This window comes from Engystomops pustulosus, chromosome 8 (genome assembly GCF_040894005.1).
Source record: "Engystomops pustulosus chromosome 8, aEngPut4.maternal, whole genome shotgun sequence".
In the NCBI taxonomy this organism is placed as follows: domain Eukaryota; kingdom Metazoa; phylum Chordata; class Amphibia; order Anura; family Leptodactylidae; genus Engystomops; species Engystomops pustulosus.
The window spans coordinates 71,826,738-71,841,311 of NC_092418.1; the positions used below are offsets into that span (position 1 = coordinate 71,826,738).

At 46.4% G+C, this 14,574-nt stretch overlaps 1 protein-coding gene across 4 annotated transcripts in view; it reads right to left on the reverse strand.

Moving 5' to 3' along the window:
* Positions 1-14,574, reverse strand: part of LOC140075372 (aldehyde oxidase 1-like) — a 152,418-nt gene that overhangs the window by 103,845 nt on the left and 33,999 nt on the right. For all 4 annotated transcript variants that reach the window (XM_072121172.1, XM_072121170.1, XM_072121174.1 and 1 more), the window contains 4 exons: positions 6,208-6,334; positions 4,779-4,840; positions 4,655-4,696; positions 3,981-4,058 (listed from right to left, as the gene is read on the reverse strand). In XM_072121172.1, the coding sequence (XP_071977273.1) occupies positions 3,981-4,058; positions 4,655-4,696; positions 4,779-4,840; positions 6,208-6,334 (309 nt within the window). The remainder of the gene's footprint in view (positions 1-3,980; positions 4,059-4,654; positions 4,697-4,778; positions 4,841-6,207; positions 6,335-14,574) is intronic.

Here is a 14,574-nt window from a genome sequence, read left to right on the forward strand (position 1 = left end):
TACAACTACTGGGTTTCAAAGCTGGACATGTGGCACGAACTGGCGCTGTACGCCTTGGAGGTTCTTGCCTGCCCTGCCGCTAGCGTGTTGTCCGAGCGGGTTTTCAGTGCAGCTGGTGGCATCATCACCAATAAGCGTACACGCCTGTCGACTGACAGCGCTGAAAGGCTGACGCTTATTAAGATGAATAAAGCCTGGATTTCTCATAATTTCCAATCTCCACCAGGTGAAGGAAGCTCAACCTGAATAATTTATCCACTCCTCCTCCTCCTCATTTTCCTCCTTCTCCTCCTCTTTGTACACTAAAGCAGAGGAAACTGGCTATTTTTTGACAGGGCCCACTGGCTCTAGCTATAGTACTTTATGCATTTAATTTTTCTGGAGGGCCACCTACCCGGTCCTCTGTTTTAAACAATTTTTGGGAGTGCCACATACAGGCACTCAATCTATTCAATTTTTCTGGAGGGCCACCTACCTGCTCCTCTGGTTTGAAAACTTTTTTGGACTGCCACATACAGGCACTCAATCTATTTCATTTTTCTGGAGGGCCACCTACCTGCTCCTCTGGTTTGAAAACTTTTTTGGACTGCCACATACAGGCACTCAATCTATTCAATTTTTCTGGAGGGCCACCTACCTGCTCCTCTGGTTTGAAAACTTTTTTGGACTGCCACATACAGGCACTATCCAAATTAAATTGTCTCCATAGCAGCCTCCACACGTTGTCTCCATTGCTACCTCCAAAAGTCGTCCATATAGCTGCCTCCATACATCGTCCCCTTATCAAACGAGGTGTGTCAGGCAGAAATTTGGGTTGTTTTCATGGATTCCACATCAAAGTTGTTAACTTTTTCGCCACCCTGCTGTGTTATCCACAAAATATACTGGCAAACTTTTACCATTTACGGATATTATTTCAGCGCTTCTTGCGCATCTGTTTACATTCCCCTCACACACCATATCCCAAACTTATAAGAACGCTACTACACTTAACTTGGTGCAGGCTGGGACCGAGTCTGACCCTGGGGCTGGTCATATACTGCCGACGCAGAGGATTGCGGGGCCTACCTCGGTCCAGGTCTCAAAGGCCTACTGTACCTCCTCCTCCTCCCACCCCTCCTCCACCTCCTCCTCCTCTGAATTACCATCCGTGGGCACGGCGCCATCAGTCGGTAGCTCTAGGCACAGCAGCAGTGCCGTCGCTAAGCGACAGCAGGCGGTGCTCAAACTGCTGAGCCTAGGTGATAAAAGGCACACCGCCCAAGAGCTATTACAGGGCATTCCACATCAAACTTGTTAACTTTGTCGCCACCCTGCTGTGTAAGCCACAAAATATACTGGAAAACTTTTATCATTTACCGATATTATTTCAGCGCTTCTTGCACATCTGTTTACATTCCCCTCACCCGCCATATCCCAAACTTATAAGAACGCTACTACACTTGATCTTATACAAAAGGTTCTTAGAAGTGCTGTTTGGGGAGTAGCCTAGAGACAGGGGCTTGGATTGGCGAAAGCTCGCCTGGCAGCGGAGCGCCAGCTCCATCCCAAGATCCAAATAACATAGTTTTAACTGCTGCACCTTTAATCTACTACTAGTTCACTGCCTCCATAATAATAATAATAATAATCTTTATTTATATAGCATCATCATATTCCGTAGCGCTTTACAAATCATAGGAAACAAATACAAATGTAATATAACAGAGCACAACATTTGTATGAAACAACAGGAGTGAGGTCCCTGCTCGCCAGAGCTTACGGTTTATGAAGATGATGGGGTAACACGAGGTAAAAAAATATTTAATGGTCAAGCCATTCTTCTTAGGGAATAGAACAAAATATAATAAATGGAACTGCTGTCGCTTGAACCACTCAGCCGTCATCTTATATACCAGGTCCAGGGTGAATGGGACTGCAGAGAAGTCTGGTGCCTGTTGGTTGCTGGATAACAGATGGGAGGACGACACAGGACGGGTTAGTAGAAGAGTTAAAACTTCATGCAGTTAATGAGTGTTATAGGCTTGCCTAAAGAAATGGGTTTTAAGAGCACGTTTGAAACTTTGGAGGTTAGGTATTAGACTGATAGTCCGGGGCAGACCATTCCATAGAATTGGTGCAGCTCTAGAGAAGTCTTGGAGACGCGAGTGGGAGGTCCGCACTAGGGTAGAGGTTAATCTAAGATCACTGGCGGATCTAAGAGCACGGGTTGGGCGATAGACTGAGATAAGAGAGGAAAGGTAGGGGGGTGCAGCATTATACAGAGCTTTATGGATGAGGGTTATTATTTTAAACTGTATTCGAAAGGAGACTGGCAGCCAGTGCAGCGACTGGCATGAACTGTAGGCATACATGGTCCCCTTATCAAACGAGCTGTGTCAGGCAGAATTTTGGGTTGTTTTCATGGCTTCCACAACAAACTTGTTAACTTTGTCGCCACCCTGCTGTGTAATCCACAAAATATACTGGCAAACTTTTATCATTTACCAATATTATTTCAGTGCTTCTTGCGCTTCTGTTTACATTCCCCTCACCCGCAGTATCCTAAACTTATAAGAATGCTACTACATTTGATCTTATACAAAAGGTTCTTAGAAGTGCTGTTTGGGGAGTAGCCTAGAGACAGGGGCTTGGATTGGCGAAAGCTCGCCTGGCAGCGGAGCGCCAGCTCCATGCCAAGATCCAACTAACATAGTTTTAACTGCAGCACCTTTAATCTACTACTAGTTCACTGCCTCCATACATGTCCCCTTATCAAACGAGCTGTGTCAGGCAGAATTTTGGATTGTTTTCATGGCTTCCATGTCAACTTTGTCGCCACCCTGCTGTGTAATCCACAAAATATACTGGCAAACTTTTATCATGTACCAATATTATTTCAGCGCTTCTTGCGCTTCTGTTTACATTCCCCTCACCCGCCATATCCTAAACTTTTAAGAACGCTACTACACTTGATCTTATACAAAAGGTTCTTAGAAGTGCTGTTTGGGGAGTAGCGTAGAGACAGGGGCTTGGATTGGCGAAAGCTCGCCTGGCAGCGGAGCGCCAACTCCATGCCAAGATCCAACTAACATAGTTTTAACTGCAGCACCTTTAATCTACTACTAGTTCACTGCCTCCATACATGGTCCCCTTATCAAACGAGCTGTGTCAGGCAGAATTTTGGATTGTTTTCATGGCTTCCATGTTAACTTTGTCGCCACCCTGCTGTGTAATCCACAAAATATACTGGCAAACTTTTATCATGTACCGATATTATTTGAGCGCTTCTTGCTCACCTCCTTTGGTTCCTCTCTGCCACCCATTGGTTTGAAGCCTGAGTCCATTTAGGGTATGTCGCCATGCCACTCTCTAGCCTGCCGCTGCTGCCGTTGCCTCTGCATGCCGTCCCCTATAGTGTCAGGGTCAATTATTGGATGTTTTAGATGCTATCTAGCTTCATTCTGTCACTCTGTCATGGCCATGCTGTTGCCCATAATTTTGGCATAATGGTGCATTTAAGCAGCCTCAGAGGCATCCATGCATGCTGCCCCTGCTGTTTCCTGTCCATTTCCGTGGTGTTTCCATGCTTATCTGAGGTTCCCAGGTGTTTGGCCAAGCTTCCCTGTGCAGAGCCTTGGTCCCCTTGAAAAATGCTCGAGTCTCCCATTGACTTCAATGGGGCTCGTTATTCGAGACGAGCACTCGAGCATCGGGAAAAGTTTGTCTCGAATAACGAGTACCCGAGCATTTTAGTGCTCGCTCATCTCTATTTATCATGCTTGAGCTGAAGATTTCCTTTAAGAATAGTAGCAAAGGGATAGTGAAATATGCTAGACCAGCTACTCTATATGTGCTAGAAAACCTGATAAAAACTAGCCCTATATGAATTGTGCTAACCACTTCACTTTCCACTTTAATATGATGCATTGGAATTACTCAATATACTGAGTATTCCTGAATGAGCTGAAAATCTGTTGTGTTTTTTATAGTATACTCACCATCAGTTCAGGTGGGAATATAAATTCTTGTGTAGGATCCACTGGCAAAAGATCTTTTTCATTGAAGAGTTTGGGTGACTGTGTGCAATACAAACCTTTTTTTTATTAAAAGTGTTAATTAATAGCTACCCCCTCCCAAATAAATAAATAAATAAAACACATGCACTGCACATAAATCCTGGAATGATATGTGCTAGCAAGACAATCGGAAGCACAAATTCCCATAAAAGGGGTATTCAGCTTTATGCTAGATCAATAAATCTATATCCAGGTTCATAAATGGCTTGTGCACACGTGACTCTCTCACATTCACTTATGACAACTAATAGCCTAAGAACAATCACTAAATGGGAAAATGCCTTTAACATAGTTAAACTCAAGACTCAAACTAGTTCAGACTATTTTTGCAATACATTTACATCTACCAGGAAAAAAAATTAAAGAGGGAATTCTACTTCATAAATTGTTATTCAGTCTTAAGTGAATAAGTCAAGACCATAAAGTAATGCAGTTGGAAAAGAGGATAAAAGAAAATCCAAAATGAAAGAATAAATGAGATATTACACTTACAAATTTACATATTTGTACTGTGCAAGAAACTAAGATTTATAAAGTCTATTTTGTTAAAATGGTAAAGGGAAATCCTAAAATGAGAGGAAAAAAAGTCGCTATACCTCTGTCTCAGGCACCTTATTGTCTTCATCGCGACAGCAAGCCTAAAAAATCAAAATAGTCCATTGACTAGAGATGTAACAATACTAAAAATATTAGCAATTAATAATTTATAATTCTACTAACCTTATCAAAGGTCTTAAAACCATCCAAAATTGGCCTGTACCCTGTGCATCTACAGAGGTTTCCTAGAGCAACACAAATGGTTACATTCACATGTAATAATGGAAAGAAGAGATAAGATAATTCAATAAAGCTCATACAATATAATAATAAGATCACATGATGCAGTAACTTCACAATACGCAACATGCTGTGGAGGTAAAATGTAAGGGGTTGTCCGCTTTCAGCAAACATTTGATATGGTTTTTATAAGGAAAAATTATACAAGTTTTCAATATATTTTCTGTATCAGTTCCTCATAGTTTTCTAGATCTCAGCTTGCTGTCCTGCTATAGAAAGCTTCTATGTTTACTTCTAGTGAATAAAAATCTGTCCATGTGATGCAATTATGCTATTATTACAGAGAGTAATAGGAACTGTGTGATAATAATAGTTTGTGCACTTGCACCTGCATCACATCACATGGACAGATTTCTATACACTGGAAGTAAAAGCTTTTATAGCAGGGCAGCAGGCAGAGATCTAGAAAACCGTGAGGAATTGATACAAAATGTATATTGGAAAATTGTATAAATTTCCTTACACAAATCATATCAAATATCTGCTGAAAGTGGACAACCCCTTTAACAGTTTCCCCTGGACATGACATGAACTGCTCTAACAACAACTAAACCTATTCTTAAATAAGCAGTGATACTCCATTAGGAGTCTCTGATGTATATTTTGTTCCTTATTTTACTGGACCAAAAATCCCTGAATGCAGGACACTTAATGACATCCCATTACAGTCAAAGAAACGTTTGGGTTCTGTTTGTTTACAGAATGTAAAACATCTAACGCTTCAGTTCTTCTGCTCCTGTAATGAATACATACAATGGATAGGTTAACACATTTATACCCAGGCTAACATTTTTGGTATCATCAGTATTCTGGCATAGGTTTTTCCATAGGTTTCATAAATGACTGCTAGTGGTCCATCTTCCAAAGAAGCTAAACTATTGAAGCTTTGAATGGTATGAGTCTGACTAGTCAAATCTATAGTTTTTTGTAAGATTGGCAGATTGGGGGAGATTTATAACTGCTTGATATAGAAGTAGTGAAATAATCAGAATTTGCAGTTATAATAGTAACTATGCCCCCTCCATGCTAATGTAAACTTTCATTCACTGGTTTTAACGCAAAACTATGTCAAGTTGGACCGCGCCAGCCAACAGATACATAAAGAAGTGTATCGGGCAGGACACATAATGTACATGTCGGCAGCCTAACCATATAAAAGATGAACCAGGTTGATATCTAACATGCTTAATGCTTCATTGGCAACTTATTTCCCGTTGTATCTCTACAACCCCTATAGCTACATTACTGGGACACTAAGGGGTCACTGTTTTTAGTCAATATTAGAACAGATAAGGGTCTGATGATTACCTACCAGATAAATAATCCATGATCTCTTCAATGGTGGGTTCAGGGTTATTTCTCAGCAGTGAATACATGGACATGACCATCCCAGGACTACAGAACCCACACTGCGAACCATGAGCTTTAGCTAATCTCTCCTAAAGAGTAAACAGAAAGGCCAAATGAAAGTGGCAACAATACCAAGTGCATCAACATAAAGTATAAGGTGTGTTATATAATGTTATGTAAAAGGATGATTATATCCCTCATCAAGATAAAGTAATACAATTTTCAAACTTTATTGGATACTAGCAGTATTACCTAGTGGTTCCAAAAATACAAGTGATTGCGGCACATCCTACGTCAAACTTTTAAAACATCCTGGATTAGTAGGAGTAAGACCTACGCGTTTCGAGCACGTCTGTGCTCTTAGTCATGGCATAAGCTCCTGATAGCATGTAAAATATTTAAAACAAGCGTGTGTTTCTACGTAGTAAGATGTCATAGGGGGAGTGTATTCCCGGGAGCTTCACTACAACGGAACACACGTCTCACAGGTCATTCAATCAATTGCAGTCCTAGCAGACCACGCAAGTGCACTCCCTTCACGTGCAGACAATACGTGTTGGATTTCCTTCACAGTGTGGAATTCTTCCAAAGCGTGACAACAAGGGTGAGTTGCATACAAAAATTTTTTTCTATTTGAAGAAGTACCTAGTGTTTCCCTGTATAGTTAATAACTAGAGATGAGCGAGCACTAAAATGCTCGGGTACTCGTTATTCGAGACAAACTTTTCCCGATGCTCGAGTGCTCGTCTCGAATAACGAGCCCCATTGAAGTCAATGGGAGACTCGAGCATTTTTCAAGGGGACCAAGGCTCTGCACAGGGAAGCTTGGCCAAACACCTGGGAACCTCAGAAAAGGATGGAAACACCACGGAAATGGACAGGAAACAGCAGGGGCAGCATGCATGGATGCCTCTGAGGCTGCTTAATCGCACCATTATGCCAAATGACAGCATGGCCATGACAGAGTGACCGAATGAGGCTAGATAGCATCTAAAACATCCAATAATTGACCCTGACACTATAGGGGACGGCATGCAGAGGCAGCGGCAGCAGTGGCAGGCTAGAGAGTGTCATGGCGACATACCCTAAATGGACTCAGGTTTCACCAAAGGAGGTGAAAGGATTTCCTATGCGAACAAAAGGTTGACGGTATATTTAGTCGATAACACAGCATGGTGGCGACACCACCTGGTGAAACACCCGAAAAATGAGCCTGACACAGCTCTTTTGATAAGGGGACGACATGTGGAGGCAGCCATGGAGACGACTTCCATGATTAAGAGCGACAGTATGGGGCATTCATATTGCGCTGCTATGATTGCAACTTCAGGTCTCCAGCATGGCGGCGACAGATGGGCCGAGTTCCACTATGTATCTGGTGAAACACCTGAAAATTCTGCCTGACACAGCTCGTTTGATAAGGGGATGATGTGCTGCATATCCTCTCGTGCTCCAGCGTCTGGGGTATAGAGAGTTGAAATGAGACATTGGTGGACGCTGTGGAGGATCGTGGAGGCAAAATGGACAGGAAACAGCAGGGGCAGCATGCATGGATGCCTCTGAGGCTGCCTAATCTTGGGATGGAGCTGGCGGTCCACTGCCAGGCGAGCTTTCGCCTGTCCAAGCCCCTGTCTCACAGCTCCTCCCCACCCAAAATGGGCCTGGGGGCCAGAAGCGTTTACTTTGAAAAAATTATAATTTTCAAATCAGGCCGGGTTGTTTGAATATTTCACCTAGGAATAATGGAATAGCATAGTGGTTCTATTTTTAATTGTTTTTACGGAAATGGTTCCATGATTAAGAGCGACAGTAAGGGGCATCCATATTTCGCTGCTATGATTGCAACTTCAGGTCTCCAGCATGGCGGCGACAGATGGGCCGAGTTCCACTATGTATCTGGTGAAACACCTGAAAATTCTGCCTGACACAGCTCGTTTGATAAGGGGACGATGTATGGAGGCAGTGAACTAGTAGTAGATTAAAGGTGCTGCAGTTAAAACTATGTTAGTTGGATCTTTAGATGGAGCTGGCACTCCGCTGCCAGGCGAGCTTTCGCCAATCCAAGCCCCTGTCTCTAGGCTACTCCCCAAACAACACTTCTAAGAACCTTTTGTATAAGATCAAGTGTAGTAGCGTTCTTATAAGTTTGGAATATGGCGGGTGAGGGGAATGTAAACAGATGCGCAAGAAGCGCTGAAATAATATCGGTAAATGATAAAAGTTTGCCAGTATATTTTGTGGATTACACAGCAGGGTGGCAACAAAGTAAACAAGTTTGATGTGGAAGCCATGAAAACAACCCAAAATTCTGCCTGACACAGCTCGTTTGATAAGGGGACCATGTATGGAGGCAGCTATGTGGACGACTTTTGGAGGCAGCTATGGCGATGACGTGTGGAGGTAGCAATGGAGACAACGTGTGGAGCCAGCTAAAAAGACGACATGTGGAGGCTGCTATGGAGACAATTTAATTTGGATAGTGCCTGTATGTGGCAGTCCAAAAAAGTTTTCAAACCAGAGGAGCAGGTAGGTGGTCCTCCAGAAAAATTAAATAGATTGAGTGCCTGTATGTGGCAGTCCAAAAAAGTTTTCAAACAAGAGGAGCAGGTAGGTGGTCCTCCAGAAAAATTACATAGATTGAGTGCCTGTATGTGGCACTCCCAAAATTGTTTAAAACAGAGGACCGGGTAGGTGGCCCTCCAGAAAAATTAAATACATAGAGTACTATAGCCAGAGACAGTTGGCCCTGGCAAAAAATAGCCAGTTTCCTCTGCTTTAGTGTACAAAGAGGAGGAGAAGAAGGACAATGAGGAGGAGGAGTGCATACATTATTCAGGTTCAGCTTCTTTCACCTGGTGAAGAATGAAAATCTGGAGAAATCCAGGCTTTATTCATCTTGATAAGCGTCAGCCTGTCAGCGATGTCAGTCGACAGGCGTGTACGCTAGAGATGAGCGAACACTAAAATGCTCGGGTACTCGTTATTCGAGACGAACTTTTCCCGATGCTCGAGTGCTCGTCTCGAATAACGAACCCCATTGAAGTCAATGGGAGACTCGAGCATTTTTCAAGGGGACCAAGGCTCTGCACAGGGAAGCTTGGCCAAACACCTGGGAACCTCAGAAAAGGATGGAAACACCACGGAAATGGACAGGAAACAGCAGGGGCAGCATGCATGGATGCCTCTGAGGCTGCATAATCGCACCATTATGCCAAAATTATGGGCAACAGCATGGCCATGACAGAGTGACAGAATGAAGCTAGATAGCATCTAAAACATCCAATAATTGACCCTGACACTATAGGGGACGGCATGCAGAGGCAGCGGCAGCAGGCTAGAGAGTGTCATGGCGACATACCCTAAATGGACTCAGGCTTCAAACCAATGGGTGGCAGAGAGGAACCAAAGGAGGTGAGCAAGAAGCGCTCAAATAATATCGGTACATGATAAAAGTTTGCCAGTATATTTTGTGGATTACACAGCAGGGTGGCGACAAAGTTAACATGGAAGCCATGAAAACAACCCAAAATTCTGCCTGACACAGCTCGTTTGATAAGGGGACGATGTATGGAGGCAGTGAACTAGTAGTAGATTAAAGGTGCTGCAGTTAAAACTATGTTAGTTGGATCTTGGCATGGAGCTGGCGCTCCGCTGCCAGGCGAGCTTTCGCCAATCCAAGCCCCTGTCTCTAGGCTACTCCCCAAACAGCACTTCTAAGAACCTTTTGTATAAGATCAAGTGTAGTAGCGTTCTTATAAGTTTAGGATATGCCGGGTGAGGGGAATGTAAACAGATGCGCAAGAAGCGCTGAAATAATATCCCTAAATGGTAAAAGTTTGCCAGTATATTTTGGGGATTACACAGCAGGGTGGCGACAAAGTTAACAACTTTGATGTGGAATCCATGAAAACAACCCAAATTTCTGCCTGACACACCTCGTTTGATAAAGGGACGATGTATGGAGGCAGCTATATGGACGACTTTTGGAGGTAGCAATGGAGACAACGTGTGGAGGCTGCTATGGAGACAATTTAATTTGGATAGTGCCTGTATGTGGCAGTCCCAAACATTTTTCAAACCAGAGGAGCAGGTAGGTGGCCCTCCAGTAAAATGGGATAGATTGAGTGCCTGTATGTGGCAGTCCCAAAAATGTTTCAAACCAGAGGAGCAGGTAGGTGGCCCTCCAGTAAAATGGAATAGATTGAGTGCCTGTATGTGGCAGTCCCAAAAATTGTTCAAACCTGAGGAGCAGGTAGGTGGCCCTGCAGTAAAATGGAATAGATTGAGTGCCTGTATGTGGCAGTCCCAAAAATTGTTCAAACCAGAGGAGCAGGTAGGTGGCCCTGCAGTAAAATGGAATAGATTGAGTGCCTGTATGTGGCAGTCCCAAAAATTGTTCAAACCAGAGGAGCAGGTAGGTGGCCCTGCAGTAAAATGGAATAGATTGAGTGCCTGTATGTGGCGGTCCCAAAAATGTTTCAAACCAGAGGAGCAGGTAGGTGGCCCTCCAGTAAAATGGAATAGATTGAGTGCCTGTATGTGGCAGTCCCAAAAATTGTTCAAACCAGAGGAGCAGGTAGGTGGCCCTGCAGTAAAATGTAATAGATTGAGTGCCTGTATGTGGCAGTCCCAAAAATGTTTCAAACCAGAGGAGCAGGTAGGTGGCCCTCCAGTAAAATGGAATAGATTGAGTGCCTGTATGTGGCAGTCCCAAAAATGTTTCAAACCAGAGGAGCAGGTAGGTGGCCCTCCAGTAAAATGGAATAGATTGAGTGCCTGTATGTGGCAGTCCCAAAAAATTTTTAAAACAGAGGACCGGGTAGGTGGCCCTCCAGAAAAATGGAATAGATTGAGTGCCTGTATGTGGCACTCACAAAAATTGTTTCAAACAGAGGACCGGGTAGGTGGCCCTCCAGAAAAATTAAATGCATGAAGTACTATAGCAAGAGCCAGTGGGCCCTGTCAAAAAATAGCCATTTTCCTCTGCTTTACTGTACAAAGAGGAGGAGAAGGAGGAAAATGAGGAGGAGGAGGAGGAGTGGATCAATTATTCAGGTTGAGCTTCCTTCACCTGGTGGAGATTGGAAATTCTGAGAAATCCAGCCTTTATTCATTTTAATAAGCGTCAGCCTGTCAGCGCTGTCAGTCGACAGGCGTGTACGCTTATCGGTGATGATGCCACCAGCTGCACTGAAAACCCGCTCGGACAAGACGCTAGCGGCAGGGCAGGCAAGAACCTCCAAGGCGTAGAGCGCCAGTTCGTGCCACATGTCCAGCTTTGAAACCCAGTAGTTGTAGGGAGCTGTGTGATCATTTAGGACGATGGTATGGTCAGCTACGTACTCCCTCACCATCTTTCTGTAAAGATCAGCCCTACTCTGCCGAGACTGGGGACAGGTGACAGTGTCTTGCTGGGGTGACATAAAGCTGGCAAAAGCCTTGTAAAGCGTACCCTTGCCAGTGCTGGACAAGCTGCCTGCTCGCCTACTCTCCCTCGCTACTTGTCCCGCAGAACTACGCACTCTGCCGCTAGCGCTGTCAGAAGGGAAATACTGTTTCAGCTTGTGCACCAGGGCCTGCTGGTATTCATGCATTCTCACACTCCTTTCCTCTCCAGGGATGAGAGTGGGAAGATTTTGCTTGTACCGTGGGTCCAGGAGAGTGAACACCCAGTAATCGGTGCTGGAATAAATTCTTTGAACGCGAGGGTCACGGGATAGGCAGCCTAGCATGAAATCTGCCATATGCGCCAGAGTACCAACGCGTAAGAATTCACTCCCCTCACTGGCCTGACTGTCCATTTCCTCCTCCTCCAACTCCTCCAACTCCTCTTCTTCTGCCCATACACGCTGAACAGTGAAGGACTCAACAATGGTCCCCTCTTGTGTCTCGCCAACATTCTCCTCCTCTTCCTCCTCATCCTCCTCCACCTCCACCTCCTCCGATATGCGCTGAGAAACAGACCTCAGGGTGCTTTGGCTATCAACAAGGGAATATTCTTCCCCCGTCTCTTGTGACGAGCGCAAAGCTTCCGACTTCATGCTGACCAGAGAGTTTTTCAACAGGCCAAGCAGCGGGATGGTGAGGCTGATGATGGCGGCATCGCCACTGACCATCTGTGTTGACTCCTCAAAGTTACTCAGCACCTGACAGATATCAGACATCCACGTCCACTCCTCATTGTAGACTTGAGGAAGCTGACTGACCTGACTACCAGTTCTGGTGGAAGTTGACATCTGGCAGTCTACAATCGCTCTGCGCTGCTGGTAAACTCTGGATAACATGGTCAGTGTTGAATTCCACCTCGTGGGCACGTCGCACAACAGTCGGTGAGCGGGCAGTTGGAGGCGGCGCTGCGCTGCCCTGAGAGTGGCAGCATCTGGGCTGGACTTCCTGAAATGCGCACAGATGCGGCGCACCTTCGTGAGCAAATCAGACAGATTGGGGTATGTCTTGAGGAAACGCTGCACTATCAGATTTAACACATGGGCCAGGCATGGCACATGTGTCAGTCTGCCGAGTTGCAGAGCCGCCACCAGGTTACGGCCGTTGTCACACACAACCATTCCCGGCTTGAGGTTCAGCGGTGCCAGCCACAGATCAGTCTGCGCCGTGATGCCCTGTAATAGCTCTTGGGCGGTGTGCCTTTTGTCGCCTAGGCTCAGCAGTTTGAGCACCGCCTGCTGTCGCTTAGCGACGGCACTGCTGCTGTGCCTAGAGCTACCGACTGATGGCGCCGTGCCCACGGATGGTAGTTCGGAGGAGGAGGTGGAGGAGGGGTGGGAGGAGGAGGAGGCATAGTAGGCCTGAAACACCTGGACCGAGGTAGGCCCCGCAATCCTCGGCGTCGGCAGTATATGAGCAGCCCCAGGGTCAGACTCGGTCCCAGCCTCCACCAAGTTAACCCAATGTGCCGTCAGCGATATATAGTGGCCCTGCCCGGCAGCACTCGTCCACGTGTCCGTGGTCAGGTGGACCTTGTCAGAAACGGCGTTGGTCAGGGCACGGATGATGTTGTCTGACACGTGCTGGTGCAGGGCTGGGACGGCACATCGGGAAAAGTAGTGGCGGCTGGGGACCGAATACCGAGGGGCGGCCGCCGCCATGAGGTTGCGAAAGGCCTCGGTCTCTACTAGCCTATAGGGCAGCATCTCCAGGCTAAGCAATCTGGAGATGTGCACATTAAGGGCTTGGGCGTGCGGGTGGGTTGCACTATATTTGCGTTTCCGCTCCAGCGTCTGGGGTATGGAGAGCTGAACGCTGGTGGATGCTGTGGAGGATCGTGGAGGCGACGATGGGGTTTTTGTGGCAGGGTCCTGGGCAGGGGGCTGACTAGCAGCTGACACAGGGGAAGGAGCAGTGGTGTGCACGGCCGGAGGTGAACGGGCTTGTTGCCACTGAGTGGGGTGCTTAGCATTCATATGCCTGCGCATACTGGTGGTAGTTAAGCTAGTAGTGGTGGAACCCCTGCTGAGCCTGGTTTGGCAAATGTTGCACACCACAGTCCGTCGGTCATCCGGTGTTTCCTTAAAGAACCTCCACACTTCTGAAGATCTAGCCCTCGCCGCAAGAGCCCTCACCACGGGAGCTTCACTAGTTGACAGTGGCGCTGATGCACCAGCTCTGGCCCTGCCTCTCCGTCTGGCCCCACCACTGCCTCTTCCAACCTGTTCAGGTCGAGGACTCTCCTCCGTCTCAGAAGCACTGTGTTCACCCGGCCTCTCAACCCAGCTTGGGTCTGTCACCTCATCATCCTCCGATCCCTCAGTCTGCTCCCCCCTCGGACTTCCTGCCCTGACAACAACTTCCCCACTGTCTGACAACCGTGTCTCCTCATCGTCGGACACCTCTTTACACACTTCCACTACGTCAAGAAGGTCATCATCACCCACAGACTGTGACTGGTGGAAAACCTGGGCATCGGAAAATTGCTCAGCAGCAACCGGACAAGTGGTTTGTGACTGTGGGAAGGGTCCAGAAAACAGTTCCTCAGAGTATGCCGGTTCAAATGCCAAATTTTCCTGGGAGGGGGCAGACTGGGGGGGAGGAGGCTGAGGTGCAGGAGCTGGAGGAGTGGCGATTTCGGTGACATGGGTGGACTGCGTGGAAGACTGACTGGTGGTGGACAAATTGCTCGAAGCATTGTCAGCAATCCACGACATCACCTGTTCGCACTGTTCTGGCCTCAACAGTGCTCTACCACGAGTCCCAGTAACTTCAGACATGAACCTAGGGAGTGTAGCTCTGCGGCGTTCCCCTGCTCCCTCATCAGCAGGTGGTGTCTCACCCCGCCCAGGACCACGGCCTCTGACCCCTGCAGTAGTTGGAC